At 55.4% G+C, this 17,155-nt stretch overlaps 3 protein-coding genes across 3 annotated transcripts in view; all 3 read right to left on the minus strand.

Annotated features, from left to right (window-relative positions):
- The window catches only part of KMT2A (lysine methyltransferase 2A), a 41,416-nt gene extending 30,833 nt beyond the window's left edge, over positions 1 to 10,583 (minus strand). The window contains exons 1-2 of the mRNA XM_057428220.1: positions 9,815 to 10,583; positions 808 to 877 (exon numbers count right to left, since the gene is read on the minus strand). Coding sequence (XP_057284203.1) covers positions 808 to 877; positions 9,815 to 10,288 — 544 coding nt within the window. The 5' untranslated portion in view covers positions 10,289 to 10,583. The remainder of the gene's footprint in view (positions 1 to 807; positions 878 to 9,814) is intronic.
- A 1,694-nt stretch (positions 10,584 to 12,277) lies between these two features.
- Positions 12,278 to 13,315, minus strand: ATP5MG (ATP synthase membrane subunit g). Its single transcript, XM_057428219.1, has 3 exons — positions 13,198 to 13,315; positions 12,951 to 13,111; positions 12,278 to 12,462 (listed from the first exon to the last, which is right to left on the minus strand). Exons 1-3 carry the CDS (start codon positions 13,250 to 13,252, stop codon positions 12,364 to 12,366), a joined length of 315 nt encoding a protein of 104 aa, XP_057284202.1. The 5' UTR covers positions 13,253 to 13,315; the 3' UTR covers positions 12,278 to 12,363.
- Positions 13,316 to 13,783: 468 nt separating this feature from the next.
- UBE4A (ubiquitination factor E4A) overlaps positions 13,784 to 17,155 on the minus strand; it is a 130,506-nt gene continuing 127,134 nt past the window's right edge. The window contains exons 13-20 of the mRNA XM_057428264.1: positions 16,544 to 16,731; positions 16,126 to 16,226; positions 15,911 to 16,024; positions 15,412 to 15,586; positions 15,151 to 15,331; positions 14,639 to 14,786; positions 14,245 to 14,402; positions 13,784 to 14,121 (exon numbers count right to left, since the gene is read on the minus strand). Of these exons, the coding sequence (XP_057284247.1) occupies positions 13,983 to 14,121; positions 14,245 to 14,402; positions 14,639 to 14,786; positions 15,151 to 15,331; positions 15,412 to 15,586; positions 15,911 to 16,024; positions 16,126 to 16,226; positions 16,544 to 16,731 (1,204 nt within the window). The 3' untranslated portion in view covers positions 13,784 to 13,982. The remainder of the gene's footprint in view (positions 14,122 to 14,244; positions 14,403 to 14,638; positions 14,787 to 15,150; positions 15,332 to 15,411; positions 15,587 to 15,910; positions 16,025 to 16,125; positions 16,227 to 16,543; positions 16,732 to 17,155) is intronic.

Raw genomic sequence — 17,155 nt, forward strand, 5'->3', positions numbered from 1 at the left:
AGTAACGCAAGAACAACTACAGGGAGGGGCTGATACAAGGCAATTTACTAAAACCTACCTTAGTTTTAGCTTTGCAACACAGTTTGCACTTGGCATTGACTTGGACTCACAGGCAGATTGCAAGACTTGATTACTCACCCTTACCAGTTCATTTAAAGGCATTTTCCCCAACCCAGCTACCCCTGGGTAGCTCTGGTGCTCCCAGAGCTCTGACCACACGCATGGTTCTTCACATGGAACACCCTGTGAGCAGGGCTTTCCACGGGCTCCTCTCTGGCGAGGCCAAGCCACGTAGATCACTGTGAATGAGCAGTGTGCTGCGGTGAGAGCATTTATTGACAAGAACCTAAATCAAAGCTGAACTCATCCACCAGCAGTTCCATCATGGTTTGAGCCTACCTCTTGAAAGCTGAAAATGCAGCAGCTCAGCTATAGCCTATCCTCAAGAGTTCTGTACTTGTTTTGTATCCAAAAAATCAAAGGTTCCAGTTACAGGCAACAATGAATCTACTGAAAGATACTGAAATACTCAAATCAGTTTTAGATCCTTACTATTAAAAGAATTGCCTCTCCAAAACACTCACATGATGTTTCAAGCACTGGTTTCATCAATATCACTCTTTGACTCAGTTTCCCTGTTCCGTAACAGACCAGATTTACAGATTCTGAAACTAAGGGAGTCGACTCCAAAGACAGGTGCGGTTTTTACAGTGGGTTAGATTTGATGGAACAAACAGGACAGGCACAGCAAAGCCATCACAAAGGAGAACACACAAGTCAACATCCCATCCTGCCCCTTGAACGTACCTGTGGGGGACCTGGCGGGACTTTGCACTTTGACTTCTTCATCTGAACCAAAACCTAGAAACTGTTCATCCTGCAATGAGAAGGAGAGTGCAAATTTGAAGACATGGGTATTAAAATCAAAATGAACTTCACTGCGATCAAAGCACAAAAGGATTCCAGAGGATCTTCCCTCCCCCAGTGACATTCAGGCATTTGTTCTTCTACCAAACAATTGCTCAAGAGGAAACACAACTTTTGTATGTATGTATAAGGCTGCTACAGAATGATCAAAAAGAAACAAAGGCAAGTATATATGGAAACAAACCCTTAATGCACAAATTCTGCTGCTCCTATCAAAGCACAATGGCCTCCTCCTCCAAGCTATTAATCAAACTGCCCTAAAGACATACTCCAGCCAAAGAAGTGTCTCCAGATTTATTTTTCTAGTACAAATGTCAACCAACTTCCTCTAAACTTGTGCAAAAGCCCCTCTGGATGAGCAGAAGCATCTGAGGTCTATAATTCAATGCTTATGGCCTCTGGAAGGAAACTGCATGATTTCAGGGCCTTTTTGGACCCTCCCAAGGTCCATGTGCTTCCTGATGAATCCCATCCATTGGCTCCACTACACAAGAGCCTCCAAGCCTGGCTAAGGAACAAGTTAGGGTAATGCTACTGACAGGAAGGCAGAACCATCCCCAAACGTGGGCTTCGCTCATGCACCCCAGGAGTCAGAGCATGTCACAGCACTAAATAGCACTAAAAACACCACAAACTGGTAAGATGGCAGAGCAGGCTTTTTCCCAGGGGCACTACAGGGTGCTTCCTCTCCTGTGTTTCCCAGCAAAGTCACCACCAGGAAAGCATTTCTTGCTCAGGGACCACAACCTTTACTGGTTGTTGTATTTCAAAGAACAATGAAATTAGTAGCCACTTAGGGAACATTACAGAACATCAAGGGCACTCATGTTAACAACTGACCCTTGATTACAAGAAAAGTGGTTTCTGGTGTTGGGTTAGGGTTTTCTTTAATTCACTTCAGGCTTTGTCTTCAGGAGAGATGTAAATCTGACTTCATCACAGAGCTCTTCCCTCCAACACTAAAGGCACTCTGCTCACATTCAGACAGGTTTTTCAGGGAGGGTGCAAAACTCAGTCCTGCTCATCTGCCACCAGAATTTGTGGCACGGTTGTTTGCACATTGCTCCAGCTCTCCTAGTCTGATTTCACCTCCAGTGTTTATGTTTGCCAGCATTAAGTTGCCTCTGAACTCTTAAAACAGGGATGTCACTTGTTGCTTGCTTCTTTAAAGCAAGATGTCAACCTGGCTGCATGCTAGAGTTACTACTGCAGCGCTGGCTCCTCTCAGGGATCTGTGTGGACTTAAGTTGTTACAGAAACAGCAGCCTGAAAGCAAAAAGGTGCAACATCCTGAATAGGAGAAGCTGAGCTGTGTAAATAAATGACCTTTCCTGGAGCAGCTGATGAAACACTTTGGCAAAACAGTGCCGCCTTCTGCCTCTGCTTTCTACATGACATTTCCAATTCATCTCCCTCCAGGATGGACCACGAGGAGAGTCTTTGCTACTGAAAGCACAGTTTAAGGACATTACAATACATGCACAGAGACCTGCACCTGTGTCTAAGAGGTAAAAAGCAGCAAGACCCAAGACACACTGTTTCTCATCCTCAAACAATACCGATACAGTAAACAGCCTGAACAGAACCCATTCAAGTTTTCACCACAGATAATGCAGTTCATCATCCCTGTAAGGAATTAATCAGCATATGCTGTGGAGCAGGGGACAGTTCTGCCCTTCCTCCTTACATCCCTGTTCCCCCTCTGCTCTGTGCCATTGCAGCACCAATGCCCAGGAAATGTGAAAAAAGCAATGACAAAGCCATTCAAAAGAAATAAAATTACACCAAAGTGTTGTTTCTACCCAAGGATCCTCACATCACACAGACACCCACCCAGACCTTTCCCTACCACCGCGCAAGGCTGATCCTGCAATCGCAACCCTGCAGTGAGAAGGAAAAGGGTCCCCAGCACCGCCAAGGGGAGAGAGCCTGGTGACAGAGACAAACTAAGGCTGAAGTGGCCCGAATGCTGTGGATGCAGCAGGGAACAGCAGGCTGCCCACCAACAGTCGAGGTCAGGAATGCAAAGGGAGCAGCCACTCACCTTCCTTAGCCTGCCAGAACTGAGACCTGCAGCATTTCCAAACACATAGCATGTGCACACAGCGCACACTGGGCACAGAGACACGCCGAGTGAAACCAACTCCTGCACGTGCGAGCACATCTCCCCCAAGAACACAGAAATTACTGCTGCCAGCAGAAGCCTCTCAAGGCACGTGTACAGCCCCTTGGAGGAGAACCCTACAGACTGCTCAGTGAGCAAGGACAGCAGAAGCACACCCAAGATGCAGAGCCCTCCCTATGCAACGCTGCTGTGCTCGGCTCTAAGGACTCCTCACGTTTCCAACACATGACTTAAACCACCAAACACTAAAGCAAACAAATGCTTTTCAGGAAGAGTAACAGACACAAAGACTTCTTTCCAAGGTTGAGTAAGAGCCCACCCCTGCCCACAGAGGCAAGTTCAGTGTCATCTAAATAATCCTTTACACTAAAATCAGTTCCTGGCACTCAACTTAAGTGCATGTGAAATGCTCACTCTTGGCCAACAACTGCAAACTTCTGGTAATCAAGAGCAATATTCAACAGAGCCTCACCAGCTGCAAATGCAAACAACCTCCCATCTAACAAAAGAGCTGCAAGGGGCTGAGTGCGTGCAACTGGGAATGAGGATGCACCTGAGGTAGGAACCTGCCAGTATGGTGTCAAAATAATACACAAGTGTATTTTCTGCTCACTGCTCTTCTGCCCAGAACACAACACTGGGCTTGAAGGCAGGTGAGTGCCCACTGTGATTTCAAAGGGAGGAATCCCCATCCCTGGCCCAATATCCTGGGAATGCTCATTTTTTTTCATTTCCTACTGAGCAGCCACCAGAACTGCCTACAGTGAAACAACTCCCTCCACAAAAGCCTCCCTTTGGCTGTTTGCAACTACGAGTAGCATGGCCAGTACGTTGTTCGCATCTGCTCGGTGCTGTTCCTCACTGTACCGACGACCTCAAGTCACCACCTGAGAGGACAGCCTTGGAACACATCGGGGAAGACAGAGAAGGCCACCGAGCCAGCATTGTACGTCAAACGCAGTTCTGAGGCATAGGAAGCAGGAACATCCTCCCTCCAGTTTTCCAGAAGTGACTATAAAACCTGACAGATGGCGAGTGATTAAAAACCATAATGATTTTGAGTGTGACCTCATTTACCTGAGAAAGACTAATGCAACACAAAAAAGGTCACTGGGGATGATACATAAACAGATGAGATAAGGTCTGCCTCAGGTGCAAGACATGAAGCCCAACACAGCAGGCAAGGGTCGATCCCTCCATGGGCAGCAGAGCTTCCACATTTACCTCCTACCCAAACATTACCCGACCTCAAAGCTGCGAGCAGATGAAGAAGGGCTTTCCCTGCAGTAGCCCAGCTACTAGAACAGAAAAGTTGCAAGCACATCTCTACTGCAACCTTCTTGAGCAAACCTACTTTTCTGAGAATTTCCAACTAAAGATCTCAGAGGAAAACCCACCTTCAAGTGAGAAACTATCCTGCAGGCACTGCCTGATGTTTCAACCTGTGTCTGTGGAGTAACACTGGAGCCCGTACCACTGCAGGTGCACACAGTTGCACAGAACTGTCCTCAAAGCTGTCAAAAGCACTAAAGCAGCAATGGAGCTGTTCAATCGGCTCTTGAAAAGGTTTGCTGTTTTAGAAGAGTCATCTGAACAACCCTGTACTTCTCTTCCCGTTCACCATCTTGGGTTTGGCCCCAATTACACATCTTCTTGGAAAGAGAGAAGCTATTTATAGCAGCTCGCTCCAAAGCCTGCTTGGTAACTACAGCACAATATGGAACAAACTCCTCTTCCTTCAGCAGGGTAAACGTCCTCGGAGGTTGGCAATTAGTAACCCCGAGATAAATGCTGGATGTGCTCTATGCTCGTGTCAGGAGCAGTCATCTGGGAGCTCAGGAGATGCTTCCCAAGCAGTTGCTCGCGATGCAGGATCGCTAAGGAGCAGTGGAGCACTTGGGGTTATTGATGGATACTGACCTGGCTGAGGGTTTGCCCGTCCTTTCAGTCTCTCATTAGAGGACAGCTCTGAACAGGAGTGATGGGAGTGACGCATGACTCTGCAGGGCCTTCACCCCGAGACAGCACTGACCTGCACAGGGTGTCCCGAGAGCACAGAACAGCTCTCACCTGGTCACTGCCACGCAACCGCCCCAAACTGCACCAACGGGCAGGTACACCCTGCTGCTGCCATGCAGCGTACCATTGACAATCCACCATGAGAATACAACCATGAGTAGGGCTGCACCCTCCCGAATGAGCTCCTTGGACTGCAGGATTAGGAAAAGCCGCTCTTTATGGGGCTGAAGCACAGTACACCCATCCTGGCAGTGTTACGAAGCATGCAGAGCAGTTTCATCTGCCAGGACATCAAGAACACCTAGTGTCAGAGGTTACAACTAGCCAGACCCCTGCCCACCAGCCAAGTCACCAGCAGCAGCCCACTAACAGAACGCAGTTGGTCCCCATTTTCCACAGAGCGCTGGTTGTCCCCTGGATGAGAAACTGCCATTTACAATTTCCACTCTGAATGCTCTGGGATGCTCTTTAGAGCACTGGAAGCAGTCTCATGCCGGTTCCAACAAGCTTTCAATACCACTTCCAAGGAAGAGGGTCAGCCAGGCTGTTACATAGAAAGATTCATTCTGTAACCAAAGCAAGACCAAGGCTTCCCAACCTCTTCTAAGGGATCACTGGCAACATCATGCCCTGGCAACTGTAATCTGCCTCTCCTGGGTCCAAACCAGACAGTTAGAAAGTAACACTTCACACAGACTTGGATAACTAAGAAAGGAAAAGATTTCTAGAGCTTGCTGCTAAATTAAGGCAGATGTAACAAAGCTGCCCAACACATCAAAACAGCTGGTTGCAAAACTTAGGATATGCCTTAAAGTTGTTGTATCGACGCATTAAAAGCCACGTGCAGCAGCGACAAACTCATCTTCCTCTCCTAAAGAAATGCATCCACCCGGCAAAGCACAGAAGTGGTGGTAAAGTCAAGCTCTGCTCTGCAGCTTGGCTCAGTGGGGAACAGCTGGCCCCTCTCTGGGAATTTCATGGTATCCTTCGTCCTTAAGGTTTGAGAATTCACTTCCTGCTGGTGCACAGGACTGACCACAGCAAGTGACTGTCCTGTGCTTCCAGCTGTAGGAACCCAAGTGCCAAAAAGCCCCTGGAGCAAACCTGTCAGTGCGCATTGAAACCACCTCACCTGCCCATCACTGCCGCCAGCAACATCACTGCCACACAGAACAACTTCTCACAGGGAACCCCACACTCCTTCCCCCCAAAATCTTCACAAAACCACTCCTGAGAGTTTCCCATACGGTGTAACGCTGCCTGAATGGTGGACACTCACCAGGATGGTTAAAACATGCACTTTATTTTCACGCTTCTGACAAAGGAGCACCTGAGTCTTCAGCAAGAACAAAAAGCATGCAGGAGCCCTCCACCTCTGGGGCCATGGTCCATACTGCCTGCACCATGCCTCTGTTTTTACATCAGTGCCTACAGGCAGTTCCCTCCCCATGTGCACGAAGTACCAGGCAGGGCTCAGCACCACAACCTCACAGACTGAGCACCAGGTGGTTTCACAGCAGCTGCTCAGCATCAGCCAGGAGAGGGACTTTGGAAGCAGGCAGCAAAACTGTAATGCCTGTGGAGGAAAGGGAGTAATCAGCACTCGCAGCTGAGGCGTGACCATGGCAGGAGCGAAGCCACTCCTTCCTCCCAGCACATGGATCTGGTACCGACTCAAAACAAGCCATGGGTGAACATCCCTGACTCCAACACACACCTCGTAAAACATTACAAGCTGTGTATAATTGCAGCAGCAGCGCTACTACAGACACTGTCACTGCCACCACGTTCCGCTGCAAACCTCAAGTCCCTGCAGCTCTCAAGCCTATGCAGATTTATGGAGTAAACTGTCAACATGCATCCAACATGCTCAGCTTTTATGTCCCAAAGCTTCAATTAAAGTTGGGAGGCGGGAAGGGAGCTCTCAACTGACAGGCACAGAAGATATCTAACAGTGATGCACAAGCTGCTTCTATACCAAATATTGATGTAATAAACCAAGAAAGCACAGCCAAATGTCCCCTGTTGGGAAGTGCCACTCACATCAAGCCGAAAGGGTGACACGCAGTGCAAATGCCACCATGTTCAACCACTTACAGCTTTACTGTGATAAAAGGCCACCACCTCCCACCCCAACTCCTGCTGTGCCAAAGTCAGGTATCGTACTGTCGCTCCCTTAAAGCAAGCTGGTTTCAGGATAAGTCAGTGACACACAGAGCTGCAGCGGCGGCCAGGGGTTCCTACAGTGTCACCCAAAACACCCCAGGAGTATGCGGGGCCACCCCACAATTTGGGTACCTTTACATCAGAAACAAAGTCTGCTCCATCCCACAACACAACTGAGGAGACAAGATGAGGATCAAGTGTAACAGGTAGTTAGTTACACAAGTGATCCCTCAGCCCCACAGAGAACGGTGCAAGCACCAAAGGACTGATGAGCCCTGGTCAGCAGGGTCTTCTGGAAGCCCCTTTCTGGAAGAACATCTCCACCCAAAGCAGGGTACCACACAGCACCAGAACTTCACCATTTCAACACCAATGCTCAGCTGCCCCTGCCCCTGCCCCTAAGGGGAGCATGGGGGGCATCCACGTGTGCTGGAACTCTTTCTGCATCCTCCACACTCATCCCACAGGAGGGAAGAGCTCATCCTACTGCTTCTGGTGGCCAGCAGCAGCACTGCCATCTTCACTATGACTATAAAACATGCAGTCATGCTCAGGAGAATGAGGTCCTTCAGTGCAAAACTGCTCCATTTCTCCCAAGAAAAGAAATCAGCTTGGTGAACTAACTGAACCTGAATGTGCCCCCAAGGACGCCAGAACACTGTGCAAACTTGGGGTGAGGGAAAGGTCTGGGGTCTTCCCCTTCAAGCCCTGCTCCTGAGAGCCCAGGTGAAGCTCAATCTGCTGACACCAAGCCACAAAGACATGAGCATAACTTTCCACTGTATGTCATGTTATTAGACAGAAGACTTTAGCAGCTAACTAGAAAAGCAATGCAAGAAATAAGCTTCTTCAGATACAAGAGACCTTGTCTCCATCAGCTGCTGGCACCATGAACATACTGATGCTATTTTAAAGCAAGGATGCCCCAGAGGCCAAACTCACATAGACCTTCTGAGAATGTTTTAGAGGGATTCCGAGATGCAAAAAACCTGCTTTAAGGCAACTGGAATTAGAGTAAAACCCAAGCAACCAGTGTCACCTCAGAGAAAAGCAAGAAAAAAGCAGCTCGCCTGCCCCCAACCCCTTGCAACGTGTTACCTCTGTGGTTGGGTTGGTTGGCGGATTTCAGTCATTTCTGCCATTGAACCAGCGCTGGAGATGCATTGACTACTTTTAAGCAGCCCTGGTAAATTCCACTGCACCCAGTCTACTGCAGACAGAGACTGTACAAGTGCCCTAAACCGCAGCCCTTCCGACCCGGGCTCTGGGTAACAGGCCTGGGGAGGGCAGCTCCAGGTGACACCTGCAGTGGTGGGCACAAAGGTGACGAGTGCTCCAGGACCAGTCCTGGGCATGCAAAGCCAACCCAGTACTGCAGCCTGAACCCTGCAGCCCGGAGTGACTCCAGCTCAGCCGCGGGTGAGCAACTCTAGTGCACAGCGCTCAACAGCGTGCACCCAAACCAGGCTGAGAGGCACAGAGACCTCTATTTTTAATAAATAAAGTTCATTTAACAAACTCTGATATGGCCAGCGAGGGAGAAACCCAGGAAGTGCTCCTGAAACCAGCAAAACATCAACAAAGATAGGCTCTCCCACTCTGCAGCTGACAACCTGCCTGAGAAGAACAGATAGACCTGGCCTTGAACAAACCAACACAGCTCCTGCCACAAAGGCCCTGGGAATTTTCGTGCTGGCGCAAGGACGCAGCTAACAAGTGATGCAAAGCGAGGGCTGGGGGAAAGCAGTGCTGCAGCTCGTAGTAAGCAACACACCCCCATCATGTCTTCCCTGTGCTGTCAGTGGGTGGGCTGTTGTCAGACTCCTGCTCTGGCTGCCTTCGAAAGGCTCGGACAAAAATTAAAATGAAGATGAAGGCAGGAAAAGGAGCAACTACGGGAAAAAAAAAGGAAAGCCGCAGCCGGCGCTCCGGCTGGCCGCGGCCGATGACTGCCCCGGGCTCCGCCGCACCGGGCCGCGAAGGGGAGGATGCCCGCGGTCCCCCCGCGCCGCCTCCCGCGGGGGAAGGCCGCGTTTCCCCGCAGAGCAGCCTCCGCAACCGGGAGAGACGCGCGCCCGGCCCCGCATAGCCACCCCCCGGCCCCGTCCTACCTCCCGGGAGCGGGGAAGCGCGTCCGTCCCCGCGCGGGGGGCGCGGGAGAGGGAGGGAGAGAGCGGCGGGAGGAAGATAATGGAGGCGGCGGCGGGGAGGGCGCACCGGCGGCAAGTCGCGTGCGCGGGGAGGGACCGCGCGGCGCGGAGGCGGAGGGCGGCCGTGCCCCCCCCGTCACCCCCCCCGCCGCTCCCGCCCGCCGCGCCGGGCTCCCCCCGCGACCCCCTCCCCTCCCAGCCCGCGGGCAGGCGGCGGCGGCGGCGGGGCGCGCCCTTTGTGCGGGGAGCGGGAGCGGCGGCGCGGGCCCCGCGGGCGCGGTAGGGGTAGGTGTGTCCGTGCGGCGCGGGCAGGGCTGTGCGGGCAGGGGGTGTGCCCGCGCCGCCGCCGCCGCGGAGCGGGGATGCTGCGGGCCGGGACCCGCGGGCCGCGCCGCGCCCTCCCCCCCGCCCCGCCGCCCCATCTCACCTCTCCGCTGCCCGCCTCGGCGCCGCAGGCCGCGCGGAACCGCCGCAGGTTGATGCCGATGGCGGCCGAGACCTGGAGCGCCGCGTCGAAGCCGGGTCCCACCCCGGCCGCGGGGCCCCCGGAGCCGCCGGAGCCCGGCGCTGCCCCGCCTCCCCCGCTTCCCGCCGCCCCGCCGGAGCACGGGCCGCCGCGCTCTCCCTCGCCCGCCGCCGCCGGCGCCGCCGCCGGCTCGGCGGGTCGCAGGCTCCGCACGGCCGGCACCCGCAGCCGGGACCCTCCCAGCCCCCGGCGGCCCCAGCCGCCGCTGCCGGGCCGGGCAGGGAAGCGCCACCGACCGCTGTGCGCCATCTTTACTGTGAGGCGACGAGCCAGAGAGCGGGGCCGGGCCGCGCCCCGCGCCCTGGATACCGCCTCTCCGGCCCTTAGAGCTGCTGCATAACAGCGGGCTTCATGCAGGTTGCGGGGCCCCGCCATCCCGCCGCCCGGGCGCCTGAGTAAGCCATTAGCGACGGATGCCAGCCCGGCATAACGCTGGGCGATATGCAGGGTCCCGGGCGCGAGCTCCTGCGCGGCCCCCCGTCCTGGATAGCTCAGCCTCCCGTCGCCTCAGCGCCTCATAGCTCGGAGGGCCATCCAGGCGCGGGGCCCCCCTCTGGAGGGCCCCGGAACGTGCTTGCTGCAGTACCGAGCAGCAAGCAGCCCGCATAACCGCGGCGGACATGCCGAGGGAGGGCGCGAGGAGCCGGTACCCGGGGTCGCGCATACGGCATAGGCGGCCCCGCCACCCGCGTCCATAGCGCCGGGCCCGGCGTGGGGCGAGGGGCGCCGGCGGGAGGGCGCGGGGCGGACCCGCCCCTGGGCCCCGGACGGGGATCCCCGGTGGCAGCCACCCCAACGGCCGCGGGCGAGAGGCGGGAGCTGGAGCGCACCGAGCCCGGTTACAGAGCGCTCCGTCTGGGGAACGTGCGGTACCTGTGTCCGGCAGAGCGCAGCGGAGGCAGGCAGGGGCCGTTGCCCCACGGCGGAGGCCACCGGGCAGGGGGCTCTGCGGTGTGAGCAGCAAAGGAGAGCTCCTGCAGGCCACGGGCTTCAGAGGTGCCGCTTCTGCTCCTCTCAGACCGGGGTGCTCGGGGGCTTCCCACGCGGAGTTCAGGGAGGGAAATCCCAGTTGGACTGTGCCTGTCTCTCGAGGGAGCACGACCAGGCCTGGAGCGTGCCCGAGCTCTGCCCTGCTTTGCCAGTCTGGTTTAACCCAATCCTCCCAGTACAGGCAGTCTGAAGTACCCCCCACGGCGCAGCTCCCTTGCCAGTGCGTGTCCGTCCGCCCCAAGAACAGAGTGCACAGGTCAGAACAAGTCCCACAGGGTGGGCAGCCTTTGAGCAACATCAGGCACAGTCACTCCTTGGTCCAGAAACCTTCTGTGAGTCAAGATCATGCTTTAAATCCTTCCTGTCCATCTTGATCAAGAGCCACCTCCCTGTGCTGCGGGGCCTGGCAGTATCTTCCTGCTGGGCAATGGCTTTAGGAAGGGAGGAGTGAAGAGCTCCCAGTGAGGTGCCATTTTCAGGGCCATCCCTCAGTCTGGCAGGCTCAGGCAGGACATTTGGCTGCAGCCCTGGTTAGATTTGCACCAAGCATCACCTCCTCAGAGGGGAGAGAGAAATTCCAAAGTCCTGGGCAGCAAAGGGAGCAACAGGAGCACGCAGCGAGTCCCAGGTACCAACGAAGTTCTCCAGAGCTGCTGCCGCAACCGAAGTTATGGTCTCCTGGGTGGGCACAGGACACTGAGGCGGCAGACTCACCTATGGAAGCGGGTGGGTTCCTCTGCATTTGGTTTCCCCATCACTTGTGAGCCACCGTCACTGTGTCAGGAGCCTTTATTTTCAACCAGAAAAGCTTTGCCACTGATGCCCTGCCAGTCACCCAACACACAAGTGCTGTGAACTCACCTGGGCCGCCCACCAGCACTTCACAGGGCCTCTTGCTGGGGTGAAGCACTCAGGATGTCAGCTCTGTGGTGGGGAGGAGAGGAATCACCGTGCCACTAGCACAACAGCTGTGCCCGAGGCATCAGGGGCAATCAGGGCAGCCAGGCTGGGGCCTGTGGATGCACCAGTGAGTTGAGCACACAGCCCTGAGAACAGCACCAGCAAGAAGCAGCCCTGGCTAGAAACCATCTCCCAGGACCATAAACAGAGGCAAGTCCTACCCTGGCAGAACTCCTGGCCCGCAAGTACTTCTCCTGCATATGAGTTTCTGGAAACATGTGAGTGAGCAGGCGCTACACTGGGGTTTGTACACAGGAGCTGGCTGAGAACACGCAGCCCTGGGGGCTCCTGGGCAGCTTGTGCTGGTGCTAGGACGATGGGTATGGTCAAGCTCAGCTTACCCTGGAAGACTCCTGCTCCACAGAGCCAGTCTCCACAACCAGAGCCCCAGTCACCACAAAGGATCAGGACAGCTCAACACCGGTTCTGGCTTTATTGTCACCCACCCTGACATAGACTGGGGACATGGCCCCGAGGACGGTGTTACTGAGGATGAGCCTTCAGACGTTGTACCCGATAATGCCACGCTTGCCTATGATCTCTCCGATGTAAAACCACATCAGCACCTCTGTGGCCACCAGCCCGTTCCTCACCGCTTCCTGAAAGAAAAGAGAAAACCTGCTTCAACCCTCAGCTCCTTCAGCTTCTTGCGAGCAGCTCCCTCGGTTTCCATGGCACCAACAGAGCACATCAAGCCAGTGTGTCTTAGGAATTACTGCAGAATCCAGCCAGCAGGACCTCAGGAGGCTGCAGAACCTCCTCAGAGCAAAATAAATAGGATAAATGTAAGCGTGTATCTTGTATCATTTACATTTATCTTATAAATGCGGCTCTTTGGAAGCCGGCACCAACCGCCACACATCTTTGGAGGGTCAACCAGGTGGGGACAAAGCCCACTGCAGCACGCGTGACTCCTGCGGGCCCTGTCTCACGCTGCGTGGATGGGCTGATACACACGGCAGGGGGAGGAGGAGGAGGCAGCGGCTTGACCCGTGGGCTCAGAGCCCAGCAGGAGCCACAGGGACGCTGTGGAGCGATGCCGGGGCCCTCCCCGGTGCTGTGCCCCCAGCTCCCGCCCCGCCGTTACCCTGACGGTGAGCTGCGCCAGGCGGCCGGTCTGGAAGCCCCTGATCAAGGCTTTCATGCTGTCAACGGCGCGGGGGATCTCGGCGGGGGTCGGCGGGGCCAGCTCCACCTTGGCGTAGTACCAGAACGTGGCCAGGCGCGGCTTCGAGTACGCCACGGCGGCTGCGGCAGAGGGGAGAACACGCGTTTACCCAGCGGCTCGCGGCCCCCCCGATTCCCGCTCCCCCGTCCCCGTTCCCGGTGCTCACCGCTGAGGAGCTGCGGCCCGCGGGTGCTGAGGGCCTGCACCACCTTCTGCGCCATGTTGCTGCCCGGCCCAATGTCACCCCGCCGCGCCCGCGCCCACCCAGGCCCCCGCAGCCGCGGCTGCCCTTCGCGCCGCCTGACCCTGCCTCTCCAATCAGGCACCTGCGAGGGCAGCCCGCAAAGCCCCCGGGCCACGTGCGCGGGGCGGAGCGCGCCGCCGCGGGAGCCGCGAGTTCGAGACCCGAGGGTGCCGCTCCCGCCCCAGTCCGAGGCTGTCCTACAGCGAGGGCCGCCCCGCCGCTGCCAGACTCCAGCACCAGCTCTAAGATCATCTCCACCTTTAATTTCCAGCACCCCTCTGGCCCCAGCAGACATCAGGAAAACGAACGAGCATGTACAAGTTAGCACAACCGCCCCACATCTGACCCTGGGGACGGCGGCGCCTTCACACTGAGCCTATGGGCGTAGAAGGAATGGAACAGGGGGAAGGTTTTGGCGTGGCTGGGAAAGAACAAATGGGAGAGGGCCGGGGCCCCAGGACACACAGAGAGGCTGTGCTCTTCCCTACGCAGAGGCTCAAAGCTGTAGTGCAGTGGAAAGTCTTAGTATTAAACAGTAAGTCTCGAAAGGAAGAGACAGAACAAGGGAAGAAAGGGAAGGTCCAAGGATCGATGCCGACATGGTACATCCTCAGTCAAGGTGGCAACTTGCTCTGGAGCTCCAGCCACTGCCCCACGAGGCATTTATCTGGCCGGTGATTGTAGGTCTAGGGCCAAGATCCCTGTTTTCAGTTCAGCGTATCCTCCAGCTCCTCCTTCTGCTTCTTCCTCTCTGCAAGCCACCGCTGGATCTTCTCTTTAAGCTCTCTGTTTGGTCTGATCTGGTCCATGGTGAGGGGGCTCCGGTTGAAAGGGTCTGTCTGATCACTGAAAGACAAAGCACGGAGGGGATCATTTGGACAGTCCCAGTGCTAGAAATAAAATGAGGAGCAGGAGAGGCCAGGAGGAGGCAGGAGACAAGTGAGACAGGCCTCCAAAAGCGCCGCTTACCTGAGGAGGTGCCGGGCTATAGTCGAGCGGTCCACGGTGACACGGGATGAGGGCAGGATCACGGGGTCAGACATCAGTGTGCTCATGATGGGGTCTAGAAACTCGTCACAGGCATCTGCGTACGTCTCCTCCTCCTGCTGCTGCCGGTCTGCAAGAGACTGGGCGGCACGTGGAGCCTTCAGCCACTGGGGCTTCTGGTTCTTTAACCTGGTTCTTTGCTCCTAGCCCACAGCTAAAGCGTTTACTGGTGGGTGCTGCCCCATGGGAGCCTCAGACAAAGCCCCGTTCCCAGAAATCCCTCCCCACAGCAAGACACAGGGATACACAGGCAGAACAACCACATCAGCAACCAGTCCCTCCTTTTCTGTGTGCCTAAATTCAGTGGGGTTCTCACCTTGATCCTCTCGGCCAGGTTGCTGAAGGACACGATCATGTTCCCAGGCTTGTTGATCTTCTTCAGGACCCGGACGGTCTGGGCGAAGAGCGTTGGCGAGTAGGAGCGGCCGTCCTTGGGCACCGTGGCACAGAAGTTTTCCTCATCCCTGGGCCGCAGGTGGAAAGAGAGCAAAGGTTTAAGAATCCACGTGTATCAGGCTGCAAAACGCAGCCCCCAGGACAGCAGCACTACTCCAGCAGAGAACTCAAGGCTAGAGAAAAGCCTGACTGCAATGAAGTGCTTCCCCCAGACCCTTTCCAGAGTGACCCAAGGTATGAACGTAACCATGATAAGTGTTTAGCTTCCAGCCATGCCACCTGGGCTGCGTCTGACTCCCTGGCATCATTGAGTTAAGACTGTTACAGAAGAGCACAGCATCCTGCCAAAAAGCCCACCAAGGGCCTCTGCTAGCCACAGTGTTCTCAGGATGTCTCCTGCCACCCCATGGACCAGCTCTCCCCATCACATACCCAAGGTTCAGGTAGATGGTGCAGATGTCAGACACGAGTTGCTGTGGCTTGAAGTCAAACTCACTGAAATCCTTCACTTTCAAAGCTCCCATTTTCGGCCCAACCAGGTGTTGCAGGAAGTAGTTGAGCATGGAGATGATGCGCTCCGCAAGGAACGGATGCACAAACAGGGACTTAATTTCTGGAACAGAAAGCAGCAGTTCCCTGAGCTCCAGAGCCACCCGGGCCCCAGCTCCCAGCAGGGGTTTTTGCTCTCCCTACCGGAGGTGAGGAAGGCCAGCGTGCCTATGGTTTCGTTGGACATGATGTTGTGGAAGCGTGCCAGCTGACCAAACATCTGCAGGCTGGACTCCTTCTCGCGGCGAGCCTCCGGGGACAGGCTGTCCCACTCGCCACGGTCCTTCTCGATCTGCTGAACTTTGATCTTACTGAGGTACTGCAAAGACAGGGCAGGGAAGCAGCTGGGAGGACAGGCTGGCAAACAGGCAGTGGTGGCAAAGCCAGCCCTGTCCCGCACTGGGCCGGCACCAGAGGAACACCTCATAAACCCAAAGGAGAACACCCTGGAGACAAAGGGCCTTTGTCAGGATCACACCTGCAGCATGGCCGAGGGGATTTGATATTCAAAACCCCCAGAGGTTGTTTAAAGCCTGTCTGCATCCAGATAAGCAGCAGGGAAACTTCCCTGTGACTCTCCCAGCATGCTTCATGCTGGATCTGATGAAGTCCCTGAGCTCCTCTTCGGGATGCTCAGCCCTACCTGTATGGCTTCATCCAGTAGGAAAATGGCATCGTTCATGAGCAAGTTGAGGAAGCGCAAGAAGAGAGGGGGGTTCATTGCCTCCAGGTTCTCTGAGGCATAATCAGCCAGAGCCTGGAAGGAAGAAGCACGTGTTGAGCGCTTTGGGAGAGCCCAGGCCGGCACGCTCCCTAGGGAACTGCACAAACACACTTCCCAATGTCCTCCCGCCTCACCTTTATGCTCTGCCGGTAGGAATCCGTGCCCCACATGTACCTCAGGATGGGGTACATGGGGCGGCGGTAGTTAAACTTCTGCTCGAACTGGTGTGGATCACCTATGCACAGGTAAAGAAACATCTTTCCACGCAGCACTGGGCACAGGCACAGTACAACTGACCCCACTCTAGAAGGCGATGGGCAAGGACCCAATGCTACAGCATTGCAAAGCTGAAAAGCTTGAGCCCTGGAGGTCATCCTCTCTGGGTACATAGCTCTGCACAAACCAGAAGTTTGGGAATACCAATGTTGTGCTGGAATGTTGCAGGCCTGACGCAACCGAGCAGCTTAAAGCCAGAACAGATCCGTTTCAAACCCTGGGGACGCTCCCCCTGCAGCTGCCGCAGAGGGAAGAGCTCTCCCCTCTGGTGCTCACCCGTAAACTCGATATCCACAAAGACTCTGATGAGCGCCTCGGCCAAGTGGGCGGCATTCTGGTACGAGCAGAACACGCGCTTGCGGTGGAACACGCTCGAGACGAGGGGGTTCTGCGCCTGGTCCAGGTGAGGCATCACAGCTTCCAGCACTTCTGCCAGCTTGGCTCGCAGGTGGGGGTTCTTCATCCTGCAAAAGAGCAAACCCAGCGCATCAGGAGGGTGCGGGATCAGGGAATGCTCCATCCCTGCAGGAGTGCCACCTTGCTGTGGACTGCCTGTAAAGCTAATGCTGGTGTTCAGAGCTTACTCGCTATACCGGAGCCACGGGCACAGGCACGCACTCAATACCACAGTTAAACCAGGCAGGGAGGACAGACGGTGTGGGAATGGCAAAGCTGTTGCTTCCATCCCTCCCACAACAGCTTTCTGGCAGTGGGAACAGCTCACAGCCCACACTGACTTGTTTGCTCCCTAGCAAACTTCTCGTTCATTCCGCAAATCCAAAGCATTTCACCTCCTGCCCAGTGCAAATCACCGAGCTGAGGGTACAGTTCTTGTCTGCCACACACATGGAGCAGAAGCCAAACCCACTGCCCAAGGCAGGAAGTGCC

This window comes from Pezoporus wallicus, unplaced genomic scaffold (assembly GCF_028554395.1).
Source record: "Pezoporus wallicus isolate ANWC-B61680 ecotype Strahan unplaced genomic scaffold, APGP_CSIRO_Pwel_v1 contig_7819, whole genome shotgun sequence".
In the NCBI taxonomy this organism is placed as follows: domain Eukaryota; kingdom Metazoa; phylum Chordata; class Aves; order Psittaciformes; family Psittacidae; genus Pezoporus; species Pezoporus wallicus.